Genomic DNA, 13,457 nt, shown 5'->3' with positions numbered 1-13,457 from the left:
AAAAAATTTTTAAACAGAAAAATTCCTTACTTTGGTCATTCTCATGTCTCATTATTTGGCATCTTCCATTGTCGAAGCAAACAGCAAGGCAAGGGCAATCAGGCTCCACATAGCCTTCTGTGCCATGGTACCAATGAATCCCAGCAATGCTGATAGCTCCAGTGACATTCACCAAACAACTCAGTTTCATTTTCATCTAAATAAAACTGTCTAGATTTAATATTTTACGTTTTAAAACAGAACAGTATAGATACAATCGCAATAGAATATTGTAGAAAGAATGCTGAAAATACAATCTAAAAAATCAGGTGGCAAATTAAAGCTTAATCACTTTACTGGTATACAGGCCATGGACAAATCACCTAAATGTCCATTTTCCCCACATGTAAAAAATGAGGATTAAAAAACACTGAGTTTTTATGAGACTCAAATAACAAGTATATGAAAGTACTTTGAAAACAGCAAAATGTCATATAAAAGTTCATTATTTTACTTCCACCAGTGAGTGGATTTACTTAGTGTCCTAAACCTTGCTAAAAAACAAAACTGCCCCATCAGTAATCATAGATTATAGCTAAACCTTGCAAAGCCAGAATTTTTCTCCAGATTATGCTGACTGATCCTATTCTATTTTACCTTCTTTCCAGGGATTGATTTTTCTCACTTACCATTTAAGTCTGTCATTGGTTTTACAAACAACCATTGGTAGCTTGCTACAAAAATACCCTTTGGTATCTACATGTAAACTTTGGCTTCAGATAACAGAAGACACCTAAAAAACTTAAACTGCACATCGCCCTACTCATTATCCCTCTGCTTAAATGCACTGACATCTTGTCCTTTCTACCTACCAAAAAAAATTGGAACTAAAAGTTACACTCTAACTTGTGGCACTAATTTGCTTTGAGAAAACCAAAATTTTATTTAATTAAAAAAAAATTTAGATGATTGGGAAAAAGAAAAGAATTCTGACTTGAAGACTTTAATTACACAAACCATCATAACAAATAAATGTATATACAAAGATGAATGATATGTACGATCATATAAAATTATATAAACAAGACTGATGATACACATACTTACTATAAAATTTCCTTGATTATCATAAATGTGTATTTCCCCATTTGCCATTCCAAAAAGTAAGACTTCACTGTCCGCAGACCATGTTACATGGGATAGCTGTTTACCCTTCAGGTCTTTTCCCCAAATACGATTGCCTAAAACAAAACATTATTAAAAGTTGTTCAAGGCCATGATCCTCCAACAACTGCTTTCGAAATGTTTGTTTTCCTAAAGATCTTGCAAATTCTTCACAGCATTCATGCATTCATTCAATTTATTTGGCCAATAAATATTTACTGAGCACCTATATGTGCCAAATACCTGAAAAGACATTTGAAATAGTAGCTGTTTCAAACTTTCTCCCCTTTCTTCTAAACTCTGATGCTGGATCTCACTCCCAATTAGCAGTTGAGCCCATCTTCGACTTTGGAAAGAAAATAAAAGCACCCAAAAAACAAATTCCTCATTCCCATCTTCAACAATTCAGAACATAACTGAATCCACACTTACACTTTCTGCTTTACCCACTAATACAAAAGAAGAGGTATTTCCCCAGTCAGTCCCCTGTCTAAGGCTAATTCCTCTATGTATTCTCTGATCTAATCCCTTCCTACCTTTGCAAAGATCTCCCTTTATTGACTACTCTCATTTTCTCTTTCTCATTAAACTCTTCACTCCAGGGCCTTTCTTATGTGGATTTAAACACATGCAGATCTATTTCTCTTTGAAACCACCAGCTTAAATAAAATAAAATAAACACTTTTATTAACCCCAAGTTCCCCCTGTAACTACTATCTATTTCTACCATTCCTTTCCCAATCAAACTTCATGAAAGAGTTCTTCACACCTATAGTCTCCACTTCAACTCCCACTCAACCCTTAACCCCTCCCAATCTGGCTTCTGCCCCGCAACTCCATTGAAACTGCCTACAACATACACTATTTGGGTGATGGTTATATACTAATAGTCCAGACCTCACCAATATTCAATATATCCATATAACAAACCTGCACTTGTACCCCCTAAATCTATAAAAATAATAAATAAAAAAAGAAGAAACCAAACCTGTTGACACCTTGATCTTGGACTTCCAGAGTCTAGAACTCCGAGAAAATAAATTTCTGTTGTTTAAGAAAAAGAAAGAAACTGCCTTCATGGACGTCACTGATGGCTTGTTGCTAAAGCCAATTGACACATTTCTTTTTTACCACTCCCTCCTTCTTGAACTCTCTTTGCTGCCATTAGCCCATGTACTCCTTTATCTCTAAGACTCCTACTTTTCAACATCCTTCTTCTGCCCATCCCTGAAATGTTGCTGACTCCCCCCCCTCCCCGGGACAGGGTCTCACTCTGTTGCCCAGGCTAGAGTGTAGTGGTAAGATCATGGCTCACTGCAGCCTCAACCTCTCAGGCTCAAGCAATCCTCCCACTTTGGCCTCCCAAGTGATTGGGACTACAGGAGTGTGCCACCACACCCAGAGAATTTGCTTTTTTATTTTCAGCAGAGACAAGGTTTTGATATATTGTCCAAGCTGGTCTCAAACTCCTGAGCTCAAGCAATCCTCCTGCCTTAGCCTCCCAAAGTGCTGGGACTGTAGGCATAAGCCACCATCCCCAGCCTAAATGTTGCTGATTCTTAACTCTACAAATGCCCTTAAGTTTTGTTCAACTACTTCAATGGTTTAAATTACCATGCATATGCTGGTGGTTCCCAAAATTTTTTGTTCAGCACAGATGTTTTTGAGCTGCAGATATGTATGTCTAACTACGGTCTGGATAGATTTACTTGAATGGCCTATGGCATGACAAAATCAACATATCCAAGAGAAATTTTCCCTTAAAATCATTCTTTCTCCATACTATTTTAATGAAAGGCATTGCCATCCATCCAGCTGCCCAAGCTGAAACTCTGGATACTGTCCTGGGGACTTCCATCCTCTCATCCCCAATCTTAACTATTCTGCCTCCTGAGTATGTCTAAAATCTACTTACTTCCATTCCCTTGTCATTACCTGAATGGCTACCATCCACCATAATCTCTCACCTGAATTGCCAGAGTAGTTTCCTGATACAGCTGCCCATTATCTTTCTTTCCTTTCTCTATTCTTTATATGTAGCACAGAGCTTTTTCTAAGGAACAATCTTATCACATTGCTCCCATTCTTAAAACTTTTCATTGGCCTCCCAAGTGCTGTTGGACTTAAGTCCAAACACCTTAATATAAATTATGATCTGCATGATCTGCCCTCTGTTTCTCTCTCTAGATTCACTGCATACTACTCTTCACCTTTAGTATTATACCCTACTGATAATCAACTTTTTTCAATGGCTAAATATAGCTAAGTGCAACTCCTCTGGACCTCCTCAAATGCTATTTCTTAGGGCTGAGACATTCTACACACCAATCTACCTTGTGGCTAATGCCTCAGCATCAGCATCACTTCCTCCAGGAAGCCTTTCCTGATCCCTCCAAGTCTGCATTAGGTGGCCACTTCTACATGCTCCTGTATTTTCCCCATCTTGGCGCTTATCACAGGATACTGTAATTTCTTGGTTACTTATCCATCTCTCCTGATCTAGGTCTGGTCATTGCTGTACCCTTAGTTCCTAAAATGATAGCTGTTGCTTTATAGGCTCTCAGAAACATTTGTTGAATACATGAAGTTACACATACACACACAAACACAGAGAGAGAGATAGAGAGAGAGAGAGAGAGAGTGCGCATGCGCGAGGGAGAGAAAATAAAAATGATTTTAAAATATATTATTTATCTACAGAGTTTCAAATTAAAACAAAGGTGCAGACTCTCAGAAGACCCAGTTTTATCTATTACTAGAATCTGAAAAATGTGGGTTTTTAAGGCTATAAACTACAACCAACAATGACATGTTCAGTTCTAATAAAAATGACCACAGACTTTTTGAAACTAAGGTCTACGTATATGTACAGACTAACCAATATAAAGAGAAATTACATAATGAGGCAGACATGTTTAAAATAACGCTGAAAAGTTAATTCACTTTTTTCAATGCCACAGTAGAAAATAAAAAAACAGACTTTTTTCCTTGAATATACATAAAAACAGATGGTTAAAACCAAAGAACAGTTCTTGAACGTCATCAAATTGTATATCAAATATTTTCTTTTTATGTCTATTTTTCAATCAGAATGCTAACATATGATAACTAACTTAAATCTCTAAAGAAGAAAACTATCAGCCAGATATTGATCTTAGTTCTATGTCCAATCAATGCATTACCATCCACTGAACCAACAATCACAGCCCCATCTTCATATACAATGCAGATCTTCTGTCCGTCAGCATTCCAGCTCATACTGCGAACAACTGATTTATTTCGATTGTTGATCATCTCCTCAAACCAAGAGCCTGTTTTCACAAATTTAAAAAATTGCAAGTCAAAACCTTCACATCTATTAAACAGTACTTAAGAATTGAAAGCAATCTATAAAGTACACCATGGGATAAATAACTGCAAAGTTTTCTACAACCTGAGACATTAAACTATAAAGCTTCCAAATCCAACAAAAACACAATGAAAAATTAACTTGGGCTTAACTGATAACTGCTTCAAAGATTATCACAGAAAACATAATAAATGCCTATCCTTTGTTTCCTCTTTCTTTCTTTCCCTGTCTCTTTCTTTCTGTCAATTAAAAAATAAACTCAATTTGCTTTTTCAGAGCCAAAACTACTGCTTTTCCTGAAAGCCTAACTTTTCCCACTTGAACAATATGGTTCAGATCATAACCAAGAAAAAAACTCCAAGTAACAATAACTTTATATGTACACATAAACTCTCCAATGAATAATTATGAGCATATTAAATACAGCATATTAGTTACCATCACAAAGAGAATAAAGCCAAAAAATACACAGCATATTAGGTAAAACCCGAAGTAAGCCTGCTTGAAAAAATTCTGATCAGTTTATATTACATTAGTGATACCACATCTCTAATGCTGAATGACAAAAATATTCTAGTTGTATGCAGGGTAGGAATAAGATGTAACTTGTCTTTTAGCATAACCAAATTACAGGCAAAAAAAATAGGTTATTCAGTTTTTGTTTTTCTTAAAGGCTTTTTGACATACCAACATAGGAAACTCTGGCCTACAGCCAAGAAAATAATCATGCAATTTGGAATAACTGGTCAGAGCAGGCTAACAGAATCCAGACTGAGACCCAGAGAAGACCTGAAGACCTACCTTGGAAACAGACAAAGTTTACTCGAATCCACTGAACTTTCACATTCTATCCCCTACACACACACATATACACACTTTTTTTTAAAAATTAAAGTATTATAGCATATCTTTAGTGAAGACTTTTTAAATGGTATGCCCTGCCATTTAAAACAGCACACAGGAACTTTTCAAAACAGCATACATAAACTTTTCAAAACAGCACACATGAACCAAGGCACCCTTCCCTTTTGAAGATGATGGCTACAGGCCTCAGGAGAACATGTATGATGAGCTGTTTTTCTCGTAAAAGTGGTATATCTAAGTTAATCCTTCTTTTACCCTCCCTTTCTCTTGTAGACAAGAGGCACAAACCGTGAACCAGTAGTCAGAGTTGAGATAAAATCTGTGTCCATAAAAGAAAAGGAAACTAACTGGCCCATGCAGGAAATGAATTATTCTCTTTGACTTCTTACTAAATGTGTTTTCATCTACTGAGATAACTCTAACCACTCATTTATTCATTCATTCAACAAACATTGATTGAACGTGTACACTGTGCTATGTATTATAAAAGGTTCTACATATAAAACGATGAACAAACAGTCATTTTCCCTTTCCCCTCAGAGCTTACAGTCTACTCAGGGACCAATGTTAAATACACACTTACATACACATAAATGTAATTATAAACTGGAACTACCTAGGAAGTAATTCTTATTGGAAATCTGGGGGGGGGGAAAAAGAGCTATCTCAAGTAGAAGCTATTCTTCTGCTAAGAGCCTAACTTCATTTTGGAGATAGCCAACGATCACCTAATTCACTTTCTTAATAACAGGGTTAAAGTAAAAAAAAAAAAAAAGTGAAAAGTAGGCAGCAATAAATCCAGAAATATTACCACTGTGCAGTCAGGATGAACTCCTGTTGTTAGTAAAAGAGGTCTATTTTGGAGATGTTATTTATCCATCCAAATACTGTAAGCTAGATGCCAACATGTGAAAAATTAAATAAGCTCTCCTAATAATGTATACCTTTATATAACATCCACACAATGATAAGCCCATTTTCATCACTGGTAGTCAACTTCTGATACTGTTCATTCCATGTTACAACTTGAACAGAACCTAGAACATTATAAAACAATTTAGAAACGTAAAGGTTACAATTGATTTCAAATTTATATTTTTATATAAACACCAAGATCATGTTAAAATCAATATGGTTCCTGCACAGCTAACTAGTCTTTAATATTCCTTAAAACCTATTCATAGGATGCGGTTATTGATATCACTAATTTTCTATAACAATGCATAATACTGTTTTTCATATCTATCCCTATTTCATTCCAGTGAAGACACCTATCATGGCGAGCTACAAGAACTACCATATATACCTGATGACAGAAACAAATACAAGCATGGTTTTGGGAGTCAGGTTGGCCTGACTCCCAAAAATAATGATGTCCAAAGGACACAATATTAAGTACTTGTTTAGGAAATTTTTATCATTTTTGGTAGATATGTCCCATAATCTCTCGTCTGCCAACCCCTCACCCGTGTTTTCCATTCTATTGATAAAACACTCTTGAGCATATCTTAAACCTCGAGGGTATGTGAATAATTGATGACTTTTAATTTTTTAATCCCTAAATACTTTAGTGTACCTGTCCTAAAAATAAAAACATTCTCTTCCATAACCATATTACAAATTAGGAAGTTTAACACTGATATACTATTATCTAACTCACAGTCCATACACAAATTTTATCAATTGTCTAAATAATGCCCTTTATAGACACTTGTTTTTCTCATTCCAAGATCCAATCTAGGATTATACAATGCATTTGTATGTTATACGTCTCAATCTTTAGTCTTTTTTTTTTTCCTTGAGACAAGATCTTGCCCTGTCACCAAGGCTGGAATGCAGTGGCACAATCGTGGCTCACTGCAGCCTCAAACTCCTGACCACAAGGGATCCTCCCACCTCAGTCTCCTGAGTACCTGGGACTACAGGTGCACAGCGCCACGCCTGGTTAGTTTTTTTTTTATTTTTTGTAGAAACAGGGTCTCATTATGTTGCCCAGGGTGGTTTCAAAACCCTAGCCTCATGCAATCCTCCCACTTTGGCCTCCCAAAGTGCTTGAACTATAGGTGTGAGCCACTACGCCCAGTCTCTTCAGTCTCCTTTAATCTGGAATCGTAGGACAGATTCTAAAAAGAATTATATATATAACATCCATAGACAGGAGTATTTTCAATATATAAAATAACAGCTACGTTCTTCTAGATTTATTTAAGATGTTGTTTAATCACGTAAAAGTTGAATGACTCTACACTGTATTACTTATGTCTCAACAGAAATGATTACAAACAGCTCCCAACTTACAATGGTACTACTTAAATGACTTTTCAGTGGTGGGAATGCAATGCGCATTCAGTAGAAAACGTACTTCGATTGCCCATACAACTACTCTGTTTTGCACTTTCAATACAGAAATCAATAAATTACATAAGATATTCAACATTTTATTATAAAATAGGCTTTATGTCAGATGATTGTGCCCAACTGTAGGCTAGTGTTTTCTGGGCACATTTAAGGTAAGCTAGGCAAAGCTATGACGTTCAGTAGGTTAGGTGTATTAAATGCATTTTCAACTTACAATGGGTTTACTGGAACATATCCCCATCATAACTCAAAGAGCATCTGTACTTTAAATATTATCATTATTTAAAATGTTGACATTTCTGCATTAAGTAGAAACTTCCTAAATGTCTAAATACCACTCAAACATGACTTAAAAGAAATTGCATGACTCACCACTATGACCTTCAAGAGTCTGATTCATAGAAAGCTTACTGGGGGCTGCAAGGCCCCTCAATTTTGCATCATCTAAAACAAAACAAAACAAACTACTATGATAAACATATAAAAGTGACATATTATAAGATTTTGACTCTTTTTGTATTCCTGGGCAGTATTAATCATTTCTCTAAGTATGCCTCATTCTGATCTATTTTTCTCATGGTATAAACAGAAACAATAACACATATCCCTTGCAAAGACATTCTGGTAAAATAAAGCAAAATATATAAATCAACATTGTTTACTCATACATTACATATATTAATAATCATCACTGCTTTTTATGCCTTTCCAAAAGACCACAAATAGAAATATTTATGGCCTACAGATTGCAAACTCTACAGCTTACAAGGGATCAAAACAGCACAGACTTTGAAAATGGGTTTTTGCTAGATTACACAGAATCTTATATTCACTCATTTATTCATTCATTCAACAAATATTTATTGAATGTGTACACTGTGCTATGCATTATAAAAGGTTCTATATATAAAATGACAAAACAGTCATTTCCCCTTTCTCCTCAGAGCTTACAGTGTGAGGGACCAATATTAAATATATACTCACACACACATAAATGTAACTATAAACTGGGAATGTGAAAGCATAAGAAGAAACAGTAGCAGAAATGACTTAATTTAGATTGATGGGGAACCAGGGAAGGCTATCAGAAGAATTGATATTTAAGCTGAGACTGAGAGGTAAACTGGAGATAGCCAGGAAAGGTAGAGAAAGAAGGGGAGTATTCCAGGCTAGGACACAGCAATGTAAAGGCTCTGAGGTAGACGCCTAGAGCCCTTGACAAAATCTAAGAAGGCCTATGTGGATGAACAGGGGAGAAAATTGCATCAAACAGGGCTGGAGTGATAGGCACAAGAAAAATTATGAAGTATTTGTAGAAAATAAGAATTTTAGATTTTATCCAAAGTGCAATGAAAACCTCTAAAGATGTCTTAAAAAGGTACTAACCATACTACAGAGAATAATATTAAAATGTCATCTCAATAAATTAATCTTGGCTTAGAAATTTGTTACACATAAAACATAGCATTTAAAAATTTTCATTTAAATTACAAAGTTTACGAAAATCTTAAGAATTTGTGAGGATGGGAATTATACCAATGCTAAAGAAAATTCTACTTTCAGATAACAAGTATCTTAAATATTATGAAAAATATCCTTTATTCTGAAAACACTTGCAGGAAAAAATACCTAATTTCCTCTAAAATCCCTAGTTCCAATTACCCAGTTGTTTTGGTAACACAAGAGTACACATGTACAGTTTAACAATGCAATCATCTGTCAAGATAGAATAAATGTTGCTGACACACACATTAGGTTGAACATAAATTTTTTAACATAGGGTCCTCTCACTCATTTAATCTTTTAAAAATTGTACAACATACTTAAACATCATTATAATATTCTAAAATATTTGGTGGAAACATTTTTCTTAACTTCTAGAACTGAAAAACCCATTCTGATGCATATATATATAATATATATACACACATATTCTGATGTCACTATAACCTAAGTGAAATGGGTGATATGCGATTTAGATTAACCATCCATGTTTTCCCTCTGTTAGACCATAAGGTAGCATATTCTTGACAAAATACACGCTGACAGTTAAGAATAGGCTTTGAAATTCAGCTTGATATATTGGACAAATATCATCCACATCTGAAAAGGTCTCTTGCTGGAAGCAACTCCATAACTTGATCATGTAAAAAATATTCATAAAACCCACCCGAAAGTTCTCAGATGTCCATAAAAAGGCCAAAAGTTTTAAATGATGTAGAGCAAAGCCAGGATTAATATCCCAAGATTCCATCCAGTTACATTACTAGACTCCAGATAGCCAATAAGGTAATGAAACCAAACTGGTATGTGAACAAAAATCTGGTAATACTAACATAAATCTTCTAAAAGCCCATAACAGTAATCCTTAGATTTAAAAGGCATGATCAAAGAAGTCACCAATAAAATAAAGCATTTTAAACTCATGTAAAGAAATTTCAGAATGAAATCAGTTATTCCAACAACTCAAAGCACATCAAAAAGTCCAAAGAAGGCTTTTAAAAAATAAAGGTATAATGACACAACTGAAAATAAAAGGTATGATACAGAAGAACAGAAGACCATGCTAATAATACCAATAACCAAACACACTAAATCTTTGAGAGTCTTTCTCTTAGAAAAGCGTGACTGACAATGCTTTTGTTTGCATTCATAAAAGTTGTCAGCAGCCCAATTTCAACAGAAATTCCTGTTATGTGCTACAAAATAAGCTTGAAACTTATAATCAAAATATACAGAAGACTGTTTTGCAACACATAGGGATAATACAATTCTGAGAAAGAGATGGTACCATATTCACCAGACTTTCTGGCAGGACCTGGTTGCCTTGCTTCTCTATGTGAATGAACTGACTGCAAAGGACTCTGTATGCATCCCTGGGTCTAACTAAGGACACCTTACCTAAGATTTATGGTAAATTTTGTTGTCCTGGGCATACTGGAAAGTTGAGGCAACGTCAATGCCTGCAGGTACTGGAGGACTGCACAGTCAGCTACAGTTGGCTTGCATGGCCCTACATACTTTTTCTGTGACGGAAATGTTGGCTTCCAAGGCTCTCTATTTCCTCTCATGAGGATGAGAGGATGAGGCTTTGACAGTCATAGCAGGAAAAGCAAGAAATGCCACCTCAATCCCAGTCAGGGTCATCACCCTCAAACCTTACCACAAGCAACTCCAACCCAGAGTCATCACTCTCAAATTCTACCACAAGCAGCTCCCACCCAGGGCCATCTCCCTCAAACCCTACCACAAGCAGCCCCCACCCAGAGCCATCACCCTCAAACCCTACCACAAGCAGCTCCCACCCAGGCTGTCAGCCCTTTAAATACCTTTTGGCAAGGAAATGACATAATCTGGTCCCTTTAAAAGAAGAAGAAAAAAAAAGGACCGGGCGCGGTGGCTCACACCTGTAATCTCAGCACTTTGGGAGGCCGAGGTGGGCTGATTGCTTGAGGTCAGGAGATCAAGACCATCCTAGCTAATACGGTGAAACTCTATCTCTACTAAAAAAAAAAAAAAAGAAAAAAAATTAGCTGGGCGTGGTGGCACACACCTGTAATCCCAGCTACTCAGAAGGCTGAGACAGGAGAATCACTTGAACCCGGGAGGTGGAAGTTGCAGTGAGCTGTGATCGCACCACTGCACTCCAGCCTGGGCAACAGAGTGACATCCCATCTCAAAAAACAAAACAAAAAAACAAAAAACCTGACACTGGCTAGAGTGTCAAGAACAACTAAGAGGAAGCCAGAGACAATGGAAGGAGGGAAACTGATTCTCACAATAGACCAGGTGAGGGATGATGGTAGCTGGAGCTATAGAGGGAGCAGGGGAGACAAAGGAAAGGATGGGTTCAAGATACACTTTGGAGACAAAAGCAACAGGATTGCTGATGCAGATGTTGTGAACGGAGGAAAAGAGAAGATTTCCAGCTTGAGCAAATGAGTGAATCTGAGACATTTGCTGAAATGGAGAGAATTGAAAGAGATCTGGAAGAATATCAAGAGTTCAGTTTTGAACACAGTAAGAGTGAGATACCTGTGAAAGACTCCAGTGGAGACACCCACGTCTGAAAAATCAGGACTGGGCTGGAGATACAAATGTGGGGCTCTTCACCTCATACCACAGATGGCATTTAAGGGCATGAGAATGAAAGAATAAACAGAGCAAGTGAATAGAGAGCCCAGAAGCAAGTTCTCAGGAATTCTAATAGAAGAGGGAAATCTAGCAAAGAGACTGAGGACTGACCAGAGAAGGAGAGAAAAGTAGTATGTCTAAATATAACAATAACTTAAACATTCTGAATTCTCTTGTCTTGAAAATAATGTTTCAAGTAAAATCCTGATAAGTCAATAAAAGCTGTCCATTAGATTTAGAAGATGAAAGTCACTGGTGAGGGAGAGAAAAGGAGGGGACTGATACTGAAAGGAGAGAGAGAGGATAAATTGGCAGAGAGGTACCTGAGAAGGTGAAGGGAGATGGGCTCCAGCAAAACACTGGAAGCTGGCCTGTGAGAGAAATAAACCTAATATAAAAAGATGGATTGCTGGTTCTAATTCCTTTCCTTCTAGAGCAGGTGACTGAAAACTGGAAATGCAACTTGGTGCAAACTTTCTGGAGGGTAATTTGCGTACACATATTAGGAAACTGTATAAATGTACATATTAGGAACCTGTATAAATGTACACACTGTTTGATCTAGTGAATGCCATTTCTAGAGATTTATCCTAGAAAGTATTAACAATTTATGCAAAGATTTGGATACAAAGATATAGTTGCTTTAATAGTAAAAATGTGGACACATCTAAATGTCCAATACTAGAATTGGTTAAGCAAATTATGATATAGTAATACCAGTATAATGAAATACTAAATAGACATTAAAAATGGTGTCATAGAAGATGATTTGTTGATGTAGAGGATTGCTGTATTACATTGCTGTACCCAAGCTACAAAACATTATACTTAAAATGTTGCATCTTTAGCACAAACAGTGCTTGATATAAAGCAGGCATGCAAAATCTATGATAGTTACTGGAGGGATCTGCTCAATCAACACTATTTGTATTAAATACAATACACTGATCTTGTTAGAATCTCGCAGCCATATTCCTCATATTTATTTCTTTCAGCACAATTCATAATCATTAAGTTCCAAAACAAATACTTTACTCCATTTTCCAAACTTCCAAAGAATCGATTTCCCATCTTGCTCACTAATTTCAAAGAATACTCTAGCCACAGCTTATCAAAAGGTTAGAGAAGAAAAAGAAGTTTGTTTTTAAAAAAGCCTTCAATGTTAAACAAAATGAATGCATTTCTTAATGTAAGTTAAAACTTGCGGGCCAGGCACAATGGCTCACACCTGTAATCCCAACACTTCGGGAAGCCGAGGCGGGCGGATCACGAGGTCAGGAAATTGAGACCATCCTGGCTAACACGGTGAAACCCTGTCTCTACTAAAAATACAAAAAATTAGCCAAGCCTGGTGGCGGACGCCTGTAGTCCCAGCTACTTTGGAGGGTGAGGCAGGAGAATGGCGTGAACCCGGGAGGTGGAGCTTACAGTGAGCAGAGATCACACCACTGCACTCCAGCCTGGGTGACAGAGTGAGACTCTGTCGCAAAAAAAAAAAAAAACTTGCTACATATTGTAAGCAAAAGTATGTATATATACAGACACATATATATACACATACACATACATATAGATACATTTAAGAAATATATATATTTTTTACTCTTTT

General features: G+C 36.4%; 1 protein-coding gene across 1 annotated transcript in view; it reads right to left on the bottom strand.

The window, feature by feature from the left end:
* Window positions 1-13,457, bottom strand: part of WDR35 (WD repeat domain 35) — a 74,268-nt gene that overhangs the window by 58,700 nt on the left and 2,111 nt on the right. Inside the window, 5 exon segments of the mRNA XM_011951181.1 lie at window positions 31-196; window positions 1,087-1,220; window positions 4,326-4,454; window positions 6,301-6,393; window positions 8,087-8,158. Coding sequence (XP_011806571.1) covers window positions 31-196; window positions 1,087-1,220; window positions 4,326-4,454; window positions 6,301-6,393; window positions 8,087-8,158 — 594 coding nt within the window.

This window comes from Colobus angolensis, unplaced genomic scaffold (genome assembly GCF_000951035.1).
Source record: "Colobus angolensis palliatus isolate OR3802 unplaced genomic scaffold, Cang.pa_1.0 Scaffold109, whole genome shotgun sequence".
Classification (NCBI taxonomy): domain Eukaryota; kingdom Metazoa; phylum Chordata; class Mammalia; order Primates; family Cercopithecidae; genus Colobus; species Colobus angolensis.
The sequence above is the reverse complement of the archived record's forward strand: the minus strand, read 5'-3'. Positions and strand labels throughout refer to the sequence as shown.